The sequence below is a fragment of the Poecilia latipinna genome, unplaced genomic scaffold, assembly GCF_001443285.1.
Source record: "Poecilia latipinna isolate Pla-1442-1.1 unplaced genomic scaffold, P_latipinna-1.0 Scaffold349, whole genome shotgun sequence".
NCBI classification, from domain to species: domain Eukaryota; kingdom Metazoa; phylum Chordata; class Actinopteri; order Cyprinodontiformes; family Poeciliidae; genus Poecilia; species Poecilia latipinna.
In genome coordinates, this window is record NW_015112965.1 from 267,547 (window position 1) to 280,699 (window position 13,153).

General features: G+C 39.7%; 1 protein-coding gene and 1 long non-coding RNA gene across 3 annotated transcripts in view; one reads left to right on the forward strand and one right to left on the reverse strand.

Annotated features, from left to right (window-relative positions):
• Nucleotides 1-13,153, reverse strand: part of LOC106949532 (uncharacterized) — a 99,535-nt gene that overhangs the window by 68,486 nt on the left and 17,896 nt on the right. The gene's annotated exons all lie outside the window — the stretch shown is intronic.
• On the forward strand, nt 1,391-3,980 carry LOC106949529 (zinc finger protein 503-like). Its single transcript, XM_015035838.1, has 2 exons — nt 1,391-2,033; nt 2,440-3,980. The coding sequence occupies exons 1-2, from the start codon at nt 1,776-1,778 to the stop codon at nt 3,835-3,837; spliced, it is 1,656 nt and encodes a 551-aa protein (XP_014891324.1). The 5' UTR covers nt 1,391-1,775; the 3' UTR covers nt 3,838-3,980.

Consider the following 13,153-nt stretch of genomic DNA (forward strand, 5'->3'; position numbering starts at 1 on the left):
TTTAATAGTATTGTTAAGAAACATAACACATTTCTGTAAGATAAAATATGTACTTATTCATTTTTAATAAATGCTGGGTCTTTCTTTACCCTTTACAACATACCACTTCTACATCTACCACTCCCTTCTGGCACCGCCTCACTAAGTACCACCACAGTGTGTTGTAGCTCGTGTTATAGATCTATTTTTGCCTTTTGGTTTAGGTTGCCACCCAAAGATTATCATTGGCCCCCTTCTCGCCTCCCAGTTGAAAACTACCTGGAGACACACATGTGGAAGATGTTACATGTTGAAGGTTTTTACCTACAACGGTGCATCAACACTCTTTTTTTTTTTTAAATCTTTGCTTCATGCAGGTGTGTCTCTGACTATTGGTTAAAAAAAATCAAAACGTTTAGGTATTTCAGTAATTTAATTCAAACCCCAGCTCCTACACAAAGTTTTTGACATGAGTATTATGGCTAGCAGATGCTGAAAACTTTATATTATTATATTATAAAATTACAACAAAATAGTATCTTAATTAAATAAATTTATGCAATTCCCATGCAGTAGGCTTTTCCATTGTGTGCAGACTTTTGACTTGACAGTTGCCCAGCAGACACTCACTGACACCTTCCTAAAAGAGAGAAAGCCTCAAACGATCGTTGTTAAGCAAGCTGGTAGTTCAGAGACTGCTGTATCAAAATGTTTAGTGGAAGGAAAATCTGTGTGACAACTTAGGAGAACTGTAAGGGGAAGTCCATTTAAGAAATTAGGGGAGAATATCTATGAGTGGGCTACCGATGGACAGACGTCAGCTACAATCGTATTCAGTCACTCCTGAACCAGAAACAGCATCAACAGTTTCTGGAACTGGACTGGGCTGTTGCTCAGACATACAAAACCCTATTTATATGTGATTGTAAATTATGTACTTTATTTGGATTTAACTAAGAAACTCAATTATAAGTTTTTATTAGTCTTAAAGCCATAATCTTAAAAATTTAAATTAAAGTCTGAAAGAATGTCACTTTTTAGGAATATGTGTGCATTTTACTTTATGAATGATATTTACTGTAGTACTTTTGGTGGTAATGTTCTAACTGAATTACGTTTATTAAAAATTGTCCTCTGTGGTCCATTGACTTTGAAGTGTTTGCATGCATGAACTCCAAAAAGTTCAAAAACGAGTTGGAATAAGGATGAAAAGAAAAATATTACAGAGCTCAAATTCTTTAATACCTTCTGTTCACTTCGTGGCATTCGTGTTTGGATCATCTTTATCTATCGATCATTCTGCTCCAGAAAACCTAAATGTGCACACACAAGCAGCAGGGGCGCAGCGCATGCGTCAGATCTCCAATTACGCAAATACGCAGATAAAAATCTCCAAATTAAAAGGGCGCGTGTTGCTGAAAACTGAACCAGACGTGAGTGTAAGGTAGGAAACGTCATGTTACTTCCACCTTCCATCACATTTGGTGGGATCTCTTTTTGATTGGGAGGCTGCGGACTGATTCAGACGCCGCTGAGGAGGAGGGGGAGGCGGAGTGATCCCTCCTGCCAGTTAAACCAAGTTCTCCCTGGGACCTAGAGCCCACACTGCTGAAGCGTCGCAGGGGATGAAGACGCACGGATTCTGCTCTCTCATTCCGACTCCGATTTAAGGATATTTATCATTTCTTTGCATTTTTTTCATGGGCGAGGCTCTAATTAACGTTAAAACAATCCTGACTGCTGGCTTTCTCTGATCTCCACATGTCTTTTCCAACCATTTGTACGAGAATCGGGTCATGATCACATCGCCCTTGGTGTCTGTTCTGAGAAATAGCACGAATCCAGCGTGGGAGAGCGGCTCCTCGGTGGGGGAGAAGGGAGCAGCGAACATCAGCCGACTGTCCGTCCACCACTGCGTCTCTCCCGCGGATCCCTCTCGCCAAGCCGGCCGTCTTCCCATCAAGGTGCTGAAAATGCTCACCGCTCGGGCAGGACACATCTTACACCCGGAGTACCTCCAGCCTCTGCCGTCCACTCCAGTTAGTCCCATCGAGGTAAGCATTAAAGCAAATTTAGGGAACGGTTGTTTTGTTTTGCTTTTTGCGCACAGGAAAGTCAAGCTTCCGATGCAGGCTTTGTAGAAAAATGTTGCATCAGACTTTTAGGTTTGTTGTTGTTCGCTTTAAATATTTAACTCTGATGTTAAATTTGGAATAACTGCACATACCGACAACTATTTAGCAAGCTAGTGTCTCTAAACTAACGTAAGCTTTAATGTTGTGCAACCCTTCCAGTATAAGCACATTCTGATGAGTTTGTTTAGTTTCTCTTTGAGATAACTTCATGCGCAGTGCGTAAAATACGCAAAGCGATCGTTTTTGCTGTCCTGCAAACATTTGCATGTTGACGTGTTGTTGTTCGTTTGTTACATCTTATTTTTTTTATTATTATTTTTCGCAGCTGGATGCAAAAAAGAGTCCGTTGGCCCTTTTGGCCCAGACTTGCTCTCAGATCGGCAAGCCGGACCCCCCGTCCTCTTCCAAGCTTTCCTCTGTGACCTCCAGCGGATCCAGCGACAAGGAGGCCAAATCCGGTCCGCTGAAAATGAGCGACATCGGAGCCGAGGACAAGTCCAGCTTCAAGCCCTACTCGAAGTCTTCGGAGAAGAAGGACTCGTCGAGCAGCATCAGTGGAGATAAAACTGGTTTCCGGGTGCCTAGCGCCACCTGCCAGCCGTTCACGCCCAGGACAGGCAGCCCCAGCTCCTGCACCTCCGTGTCGCCTCTACCGTCGGAGGGGAAAACCGGGGAGAAGGAGGAGAAGAAGGAGTCTGAAAGCAATAAAAGCGGCACGACTGATGGCAGCGGAAGCCAAAGGATAAATGGAATTACCTCTGACGACAGCACATCTGGACCCAAGGCTGCTACATCAGACTCCACATCTGTAACCTCCTCCTCCTCCGTTCTCGGATCCGGACTGGTAGCCCCTGTCTCCCCCTACAAGCCGGGACACACAGTTTTTCCTTTGCCGCCCGCGAGTATTTCCTACCCTGGAAGTTTAGCGGGAGCGTATGCAGGTTACCCGCAGCCGTTCCTCCCGCCCGGAATGACGCTGGACCCCACCAAACCCAGCAGCCAGCTGCTGAGCGCGCAGTTCGCGGCCGCCAGCTCGTTGGGCTGCAGTAAAGCGGGGTCGAGCCCCCTGGCGGGAGCTTCTCCTCCGTCTTTAATGTCCGCCAGCCTGTGCAGAGACCCATACTGCCTGAGCTACCACTGCACCAGCCATCTGTCCGGTGCGTCAGCCGCAAACTGCGCGCACGACTCCGCTCTGAAGTCTGGATACCAGCTCATGTATCCAACGCACCCCCTGCACGGTGTTCATTCCTCAGCCCCGTCTTTCAGCGGACACCCCCTGTACCCTTACGGCTTTATGTTGCCCAACGACCCGCTTCCGCATGTTTGCAATTGGGTATCTGCTAACGGACCCTGCGATAAGCGCTTCTCTTCCTCAGAGGAGCTTCTTAGCCACCTGCGGACTCACACCTCCTTCGCCGGGACGGAGAAGTTGATATCCGGGTACCCCGGCTCCACCACACTCGCGAACGCGGCTGCAGCCGCTGCCATGGCCTGTCACATGCACATCCCTTCAAACGGCAGTCCGGGCAGCCCCAGTGCGCTGGCCCTCCGTGGCCCCCACCACCCGCTCGGACTCAGCAGCCGCTATCACCCGTACTCAAAGAGCCCTCTGCCCGCTCCAGGGGCCCCGGTTCCGGTGCCCGCGGCGACAGGGCCTTATTACTCCCCGTACGCCCTGTACGGGCAAAGACTGACAACAGCCTCTGCCTTAGGATACCAGTGAAGTCGGAGAATTACACATTTATAACAGAATAATTTAGCCCCAATGAGTTTTATATTGGGACTGAATCCACGCCGGGATCAGTGTATTTATTTGCGATAGCTTCAAGCGTGACTAAAATAAAAAAAATATTATAATATACATTTTATAAGCCTCAACGTGCTTTCTTTTTTATACAAGAGATGTTTGTATTTGGTAAATGTAAATATAACTTTAAATTCTGAATCAAAACTTAATTGTTGACGTTTTAAGTTTTAAAAACAGGTAAAGGGGGGAAAAAAGCAATACGAGAAACTTACTTCTTCAGATGTGCAATGGATTTATTTTTGCAGAGGTAAATGTTGCATTAAGCCCCATATTTTGATCGTCACACAGCTCTAAAAACTGCCTGTTTTTATCTTTAATGTTTTACTTTAGACTCAAGATTTGATTAAATTAAAAATAAAATTAATTAGGTCCAGTCAAGCTCTGGAGAACACATCAATATTTTTTTTTTAAGTTTCTCTGATTTCACTATTTATACATATGTATGTTAACATTTTTCATTTAAAATATTGTCAGTTTTAGAGTGTATTTTCAGAAAAGATCAAACTAACAAAAAGCAGTGTTTTATATCTAAATTAGTAAAATATAAAATAAACATTTTAAGTTATGTATGCAGAAATACACATTTGGTGAAAAGCTGTTTTTTTTATTCTAAAGCTTCAAATGTGTTTTAATAATTATTGGGGGGTTTTATTTTGCTTAATATATATGTGAATTGAGGTTGTAAAAGGAAGGTTAAAAAAATTACAATATTAAAGACAAAAAAGTAACACATACTTTTAGTTGCAGCCTGGATTTTATGAGGTGGTGTCAGGCTTGCTCCTTTATTGTAATTGAAAAAATGCTTGAAACCAAAACAGGATCATTTAATTGTTTTTTTTTTGTTGTTGTTTTTTTAAATGCAACAATTAACCCATTAAAGAAATTACAATTATATTACATAGACAAAAATGAAAATACTAAATTAATTACAGATTTTTAATGTTTTTTGCACAGAAAATAACCTTTTCTTTTTTGCTCTTCACAGATTGCCACAAGAATTAGAGACTGATTAGCTACTCAATAAGTGGGGCTATCTGCTCCAGTAGAGCCAGCAGTTAACTACTGAAGCTTGTAGTTTGTAAACTGTACGTTTCTCTTGGGTTGGTTGTGTCATTACTTATTAGTGGCACCAGGCAGGGTGCTGTGCAATTCTGTTGACATCACAAATTTGACCAGACAGTGTCCATTTTATTTTGTGGTAATCAGAAAAATGTAAGGCGAGGAGGCACTTAGTAAATTTTAAAAACTAATAATCAGGCATTTAGCAAAAAGCTGAGAAGAACTGACACAACAAAAAAATAAGTGAAAATCATCCTGTTTCAAATTTTTGTCAAGAGCCAAGTTGGAGTGGGATACCACACACACACGCACGCATGCACGCAAGCATGCACACCTACATGTACACACACACACACGTGCACACACACACACACACACACTCGAGCTTAAAAAAAACATCCTTCGTATGATAAATTTGTTCTCGGTTGTTTTGCAGTTTGAATTATTAAAATTAGAGAGCTCTTAATACTTTTAATGCATTGCTTACATACAAAAATAATTGATAGTAATTTAAATGATCACCGATTCAAATGAGTTTAAAATTGCGAAACGCATTAGCTGAATCCATTTCTAAACGTATCCACGTATCTGGAGGAAAAAAGCTAGAATTTCATAAAAATAACTTCCTTTTATTTATTATTTTTTTTATTGAGACTTAATTGATTATTCTGGGGCCTACCAACACGTCTAAGTGGTTGATTGTCACAAAGTGTCAGAGTATTTAGTTAATTAGAAAAATACTTGTACAATTAACAGCAAAACTAAGCCATGCACCTTCATCATCCTTAGCTTAATGAAGGAATATTTAATTTACAATGTTTCACTGGTGAAGAGCAATTCTCAGAGTAAAGAAGTATTACAACCAGTCAAAGTTTTAAAGCAGCAGTACCTACATGATTCATGGAAAGTGCAACTGTAGCTCCAATATGACTGTTCTTAAATGTTGGATCTTGAAATATTTCCTAACAGCTGAATTATATTTTTGTGAGCAAAGGAAATGTTTCAGAGGTTGTTTTCTGTCAGCTGACCTGCAGTGTACAGCAATGGGTGGGGGAGGGGCTGAACTGTGCTACTCTGTGCTTGACAAAGCTGAGAAAATCTGTGAGAATCTCGGTAAAAGGATTTTGAACCAATAGAAGGTTTGAAAAAAGCAAAAACTGTATATCATGACATATGTATGTTGTGTATTTTCAGCAAATCTACTAAAACCCTCTGAATCTCCTTCATCTTACTGATTATTGATTCACCTTAAGACAGACAAGCTTCTAATATGACTGAGTGGCAAACCTCGAAACCAAAATTTACAGTGACTCAGATGTAAAATGTTTCCAGAGCTTTTGGTGATTGCTCTAATGAGGCTGTTGAAGCGCAGACCTTTAACAAGTTAATCAGTCCCTTAAAACAAATCAGCTAAATCAAGCCAACAGTGTCATTATCCATCCTCAGTAAATCAGACTGTTCTCCGTGAATGAGGGGAAGAAAAAAAAAAAGAATCGGCGCGGTCAGACGTCGTATTCATCAAACCCGCCCATCCGTCATGCAGATGAGGCCCTAAACATAGCCTGGTGATAGATGGCAATAAAGCCGCGATTCAGCACTGCAGCCAGCCAGCCATGAAGCCGGCGTGGGTCATAGACGTGATGCATTCCTTTTTTACTAAAAACAGCACCATTAACATGATGTGAACAAATGGGGCAGAGATCTCAAGAGGCATTTCTCAGAGGTTAATTGATGTGTGACGCTGTGGTATTGATTCACACATGAACCAGCAGATAAACTTGTCAACTATTTATTCTGTGGATTTTCCTCAAATCCATTAAAGGGATTAATTATTTTAAATTTAGCATTTGAATGCAAGCATGTGTAGAATTAAATTATCTTAAAGTGAATATTTACTTGGTAGTTCTGGCTTGTGTAGTACATTTACTCTGGAACTATTTATTGAATTATGCAGTTGATGCCTCGATATCCCTGTTTAAAGTGTTTTAATAAAACAACTTTAGATCAAACTGAAAAAATATATATATAAAAGAGCTGAAAAGCTACCAATAAGTGTGCACAGAGATAATGCCAATGCTATTTTAAATTATAAAAATGTAAAAAAGAAAAAAATAATCTCAATCTAAAGAATATGATATATATATATTTTTTAAAGTCAATGTTTATTTAGTTTCTTTTCAAGATGCTTCTTAAGTTATTTGTTTGGTAATATTATTTTTCCATTTAAATCAATGAAGAGTTGTTGACACGTACATTCATACATAGAACAAAAATGAGCCATATGTGTGAGGAAATTAGCCATTATTGATACATGTCTATAAGTTGGCTATGATAGAAATATTTTTAGCTGTGTTTTTTTTGTCTTTATTATCTAAATTGATAGAATATACCAAAATAAACTTAGGTTATTAAGACGCATATATTTTCCAACAAATTGTAGAAAGTATCTCTAAGATAAGTACAGAAATAAGCAAATATGTTTCTCTTTTAAGTAACTTTTCATTACTAAAAACAAGTTTAAACTGTTTGCAGGCTATCGGGTAGGAAAAACTTCACCTGTAAAGACTTGATGTAATAAGTGTAGGACTGAAAATCATCTTTGGTCATAAATTATCAATTGTTCTGTAAGTCAAGTGAGGAACACAATGTGAGACGTGGACAACAAATCACAGGTCTTGGGATGATTTTCAAAACTTAATCTTAAAATTTAAGGAATAATTGATAATCATTGATTGGTTTCTGACAGAAACTATAAATTGATGCATATTGAATGATTTACTAGTAATTGTAAGAATCCTCTTATTATTCAACATTTTGAATAATGTAAAAGAAGCAAGCTATTTGGGAAGAAACAAGCACTTTGTAGTGAAGAGCATTAGTCTAATGCTATACTAAGAGCATTTGATCACTTTCTTTAACTTCATCTCGAGGTACTTAAAAAAAAAAGGTCAATTTATCCAATCAAAGATTCTGATTTATCCTAGTAATTAAACAATGCAATAAGTTCAGTTTATTATTGGAATTGGTTTAAAAAACAGTGGATTGCAACGAGTCATTGACTTGCAGGTGTGTGTAGCGACAGCAGACAAACGCTTGTGTTGTGTCATTGACTTTGCAGCTGTCTCTCCCACTGAGCATGCATGCAGCAACAGTGGAGAGGAAAATCTCCCCTTTAACAGGTAGAAACCTCCAGCAAAAAATAAATAAATAAAACAAAAAAAACTTCCACCGCTTTCTGTATTTAAACACAACAGCATGTAGCTTATGCACTCTTTTAGTTTGATAAAAACGTGTCAGGAGTTTAATGCATAAATGGGGAAAATCTTGCAATTTCTTCATTTTCTGGATTGCACATAATTTCTTCTTTAAGGAACATGTAACATTTTCTCTTTTCTGTGTTATAGACCGTAGAGGGAAAGAAAACAACAATCAGCAAGTCGGGACCTCAAGGAAAACTGGAAATCAGAATTCTCCAGGAATCTTATTAAGTTACAATATCATTGAAACTTTACGTAATTCAGTTCAAGAAGTGAAAATTATACAGAATGATACAGTGCTCTGTTTAACCCGTTTATTTTCTCACTTCTCATTTTGATTTCCAGCTAATATGAAAAAATAATTATCTGAAAATCAGAATATAATGTAATACCAACAAAAAGAGTTTTAAAATCTTATTTTGTGATCACATTATGGCTAGGAAAGATTGTTTACATGAGTCATAGCACTCCAGACAAGGAGGGTATACAACAAAAGGTCATTGCAACAGAAGATGCCTGTTCGCAGACTGCTGTACCAAGTATATTACTGGAAAGTTTAGTGGAAGAAAAAAGTGTGCACAAGCAAAAGGGATAACTCCATCCCTGAGGGGAACGTGGAACAGAGCTCATACATAGACATGCTTTTCATTCAATTCATTTCATAGTCAAATTTGTTTGCACTCTTGGAAAAGATGAGTAAAAATCAAGCCATGAGGCCCTTCAAAAAAAAACAAAAAACACTAGTGGTATAATTGTTAACAGCTTTTTAGAACCCAATTTTACCAGTAGGCCAGCTGTTAGACCATTGAAAAATGTTGGTTTTGTGACTAGTGAACAATTTCTGCGTTGATCTTGACATGTTTTCAATCAAACATCGTTGAGGTGGGATTTAAAACTGTCCACACCGTCAGCAGATTGAACACTGACAACACAGTTTTAGCTTTTTGGTTGAGTATACTATCTTTTTAAGATAGTGGACTCATATAAGGCATACAAAAAATACAACTGGGTTGCAAGAGGATTTGGGAGAGACCCAGGCCCACAGAATCACAGATCCTTCGCTGTGCTTAACAGGAGTCATAAGCTGTTAGAAAAACTCTATGGTCTCCCAGCCTCTACCCTGAAATGAGTTCCACAGTGCTATTAGTTTTTATTTTCTGAGTTTCAGTTCAACTTAATTAAAGGTCAACAGGGGCCAGAGCCACATCATGAGTTTCTACTTAACAAGTTGCTGTTTATTCCATCACCTTAGTGACTGTTAAACACCATCAATCTTTCTGCTATTTGTGGATCTAAATGTCAGTTACAGCTATAATATGCAACAATATTCAGCTTTGTGACTGCTTTTTACTGTAGCGTGAACACAATGTGCAGTTTTCCACCTGGACATCAACAGTTCAGTGCAAAGCAGTTCTTTACAAACATGAATTTTTGTTAAAAGTGGTAGTTTTGTCCCAGCTGGGGGCCATGTGTTTCTCCGTCCGCGGCCTCTCGTGAATAAAGGCCGAGGACATCGCCAAACCAGTGTTGCCTCTCAGAAACGCCTCTGGTTCTGTATGAAGAATCATGTTTTCCATATGCACGCGATACATAGATCAACACACTTTCAAACACTTGTCACTGATGTTGCAGTCGCATAATGAGTTTAGCACCCTTTTGTCAGTAATATTAATGATGCAATCACGGGATTTCCCCGAGAGTTACACAAACATTTGCTGCTTTGAGTAAACCTTCCTCTGTGCTTATGTTCTCTGGAAAAGCAAGCAGATCTCTGTTTATAGACACAAAGGAGGGGTGGGGGAAAAATTATGACCTTTTGCATGTTCACTCGGCTGAAAAGCGTGTCTTCCATCATCCGGCGAAACATGCGGTTTATTTTCACTGGAGAAAGGCTTTTTGCTTCTCCAAACAAGACCCTGAATTTATCATCGGCCCATCATTTCCTCCCTTTGACGGAGCAAGTAAACGCCAGGAACGCAGAGTTAAAGCTGGCTTTCAGTGAGCTGCTGACCTTTGGAGCTTGTCCTCTTCAATTAATGCTGCATCATAAAGCGGAGGAAGTAAGCTTGGTATACGGAGATTATCCCAATGTGAAGAACTCTGTGTGTGCAAAAGCCATAAAGCTATCCGATTGGGAAGCGCAGTGAAGGGGTGGAGGGATTTTCTTTTTGAAGCGAGCTTGTCAACACACAAAGCAAAGGAAAGAGCAACAGTGAGTTAAACAGTGGGCTCTTGTCTTTCAGCGCTCGACATGCCCTATAATTTAAACACCGCTGACAGGGGCCATTTTGAAGCCTGTCATAGGCGGCAAACTTTTTGTCTCCGAACGTCTTGCTCACAGTGAAGTCGACTCCTGCTACAGTTCAGGGTGATTAATGACTTATGGCCTTATTGTGTGGAGGTGGCTAATTAACTACAGGCTGACTGAAGAGACACGCTATAAAAACCCGGCTCTGATAACCCCCAACTTTTTCCCTTTCCTTTTTACTTGGCATGTGGAAGCTCTTACTGACAAATTTGCAAGAAGCAGACCAGCATTGAGTAAGATGAATGGCCTCTGCGAACGGTAAACAGCCTTTAATTTAGCCGTGTTTAAATGTATGACACGCTGGTATTGTGCTTCTTTGCTGTTCGTGCTCTCAAGCTGGGAAACGTGGCCAAACATCCCCCCTCCGTCCCCTTGCTGTTGGGTTAAATTTAGGCTTGGCATATTCATGAAGGGAGTTTCTTCTGGCAAACATGTGTTCGTTGCCTCTTCAAGTTTTCTGCAATCTCTTCAAACTGACATCTAAAGACACAGACAATCAATTTCTTTAACAAAGTAGCCTTAAATCGCACCAAGCAGGAGGAACATTTTACAGAGGTTTTTGTAGTATTACATGAGCACATTAACTACAGGCCGCTGTGCCTTCAAAAGCATTTCTGCATGAAATCTTGCAGATTTTATCAGGTTGCAACCACAAATGTCAATTTTACTGCTGTTTTGTGTGATATGCTTTGCTTTGTGTTGGTCTAACTGTGAAATGGTAGGTAAATCTATGTATAAAGTTTCTACTTTATCATAAAGGTCAGATTTGTAGAGCTGTCCTGCTAATATAGGTAAAAATGCCCAAAGGGTGCTGAGTGATCAGCTACACAGAAAAGGATGTAAACAAAAATTGTCGTTTTATTTTTTATGAGGAAAGAAAATGGCGATGGAGAGCAACCGTTAATCATAAGGACTGGAAGCCTTTGGTATATTCAAGGTTTTGCAGTAAACACTTTTTACAAGATATTCATATACTTCATGAATACGTATGTTTAGCAAGATACAATCAAATATCGTATTATAGAGAAGGTACGCATCTAACCATTGGCAACCATGGAGATAACGTCCGACTGTCATGTAGCCTACTATGTACGAAAACAAAATAGTAAGCATCTAGACATTTGTATGCTACAAAGTCTGGTCCGGTGTAAACACCGTTTATAACAGTGGCATAAATCATGTCACGTGAATTCAGGCAGATTTGATCAAATCAACAAACACGTCAGGAGGGTGAAGGTTTGGGTCGGTTTCTGAGCTAACTATTTCCAACTTCTGGAAGTAGGTGTGCGCTACTTCCACAGACAAATTAGCTCAACTTGAACAAGTAGAAGCCATGGTTATTATTGACAAAAACTACATGAGAAAGCAGTCGCTTTGTTAAATACTTTCGTCTCTCACTTCCAATCATATGACAGAGTTGCAAAAGGTCAATATAGTTCTGCTTTAGCGGTACCCCTGAAGGAACTGGGACGTCTGGGGCTCGCTCCTGAATCTGTTCCCCCAGCAACATAATCCTATATAAGCGCAAGACAATGGATTTATGCAAAAGCAACTTGCATAAAGGTCCCTGTACAAATTCATGCCATGTTTTTTAGATTTGTAAAAAATAAAAAAAAGTTTTTAAAAACTATCCATCTTTTTGTTTCCACACTTTAATTACACAGAATGTGTGTTACATAACTTCTTAATAAAAACACGTGGAAAAAATTGTGTGATGTTTGAAGCTGCATGAATAGGTTTGTAGTCATACAGCAACTGACATCTGGTCTTCGAATCATGTTAGCAGCCATTTTCCCCTTTGATAATTAGATTTGCTAACTTACAGTCTTGCCATGTTCGCAGTCAGGTCGACAGTCTAATAAAGTTACAATCGAACTGGTGCACCTCGCTGAGTGTGACAGCTTTAGTGCCAAAATTATTGCTTGAACCTCGATGAGGAAATTAGCTGTGGACACAACTCAGGGAGGGTTTTTTCCCTCCCAGGGTGAAAAATAATATTTACCACTGGAGTGACAATGATGGAAAATGGGGAGAAGAAATTCCCCTTCACTAAAGATGCATATGAAATATGCCAAGTGGACCCAAAAGAAGGGGGGGGGGGAAGCACAGTACCAGCTGGTAGAACATTACAGGTTATGGACATTTAACTTTCCTAAGTCAAATATAACATACTGCTGTCCATTAATATACAGAAGGGCCTGCAGAATCGAGCCTGCCATCTGGTTGAAGTGACAGAGTAATCTACAGCTTGTAATTATAGCTGAGGAGCAGAGTTTCTCTTTAATCTTTTCCAGCTTTCGTACAACAGAAAAAAGAGGAAAGAAAAATCCATCTGCACCGTGCAGCAGATCATTTTTCTTTAAGACAAATGGGTTGTTTTTGTATGATCCAAAATTAGATCAGCAGAAAAACAATCAATCTTGGAAAGGGCCTGGGAAAGGTATTAAGATTTGGATTCTGTTTTTCTTCCTCTTGTCTTCAACATTTCACCTCTCACTTTCTTTGCCTGGCTGGACGGCCATCAGCATTCCTCCCATGATGCTCTCTGCCATCACTCAACATACACTCGGCTAATGATGAATATGACAGTCGGCCTTAATATAGTGAT

What these genes read in the sequence shown, in the direction of transcription:
- LOC106949529 (XM_015035838.1), top strand. Translation starts at nt 1,776, where the DNA reads ATGATCACATCGCCCTTGGTGTCTGTTCTGAGAAATAGCACGAATCCA. An exon ending in CTCCAGTTAGTCCCATCGAG is followed by an intron (nt 2,034 to 2,439) that starts GTAAGCATTAAA and finishes TATTTTTCGCAG; the next exon opens with CTGGATGCAAAAAAGAGTCC.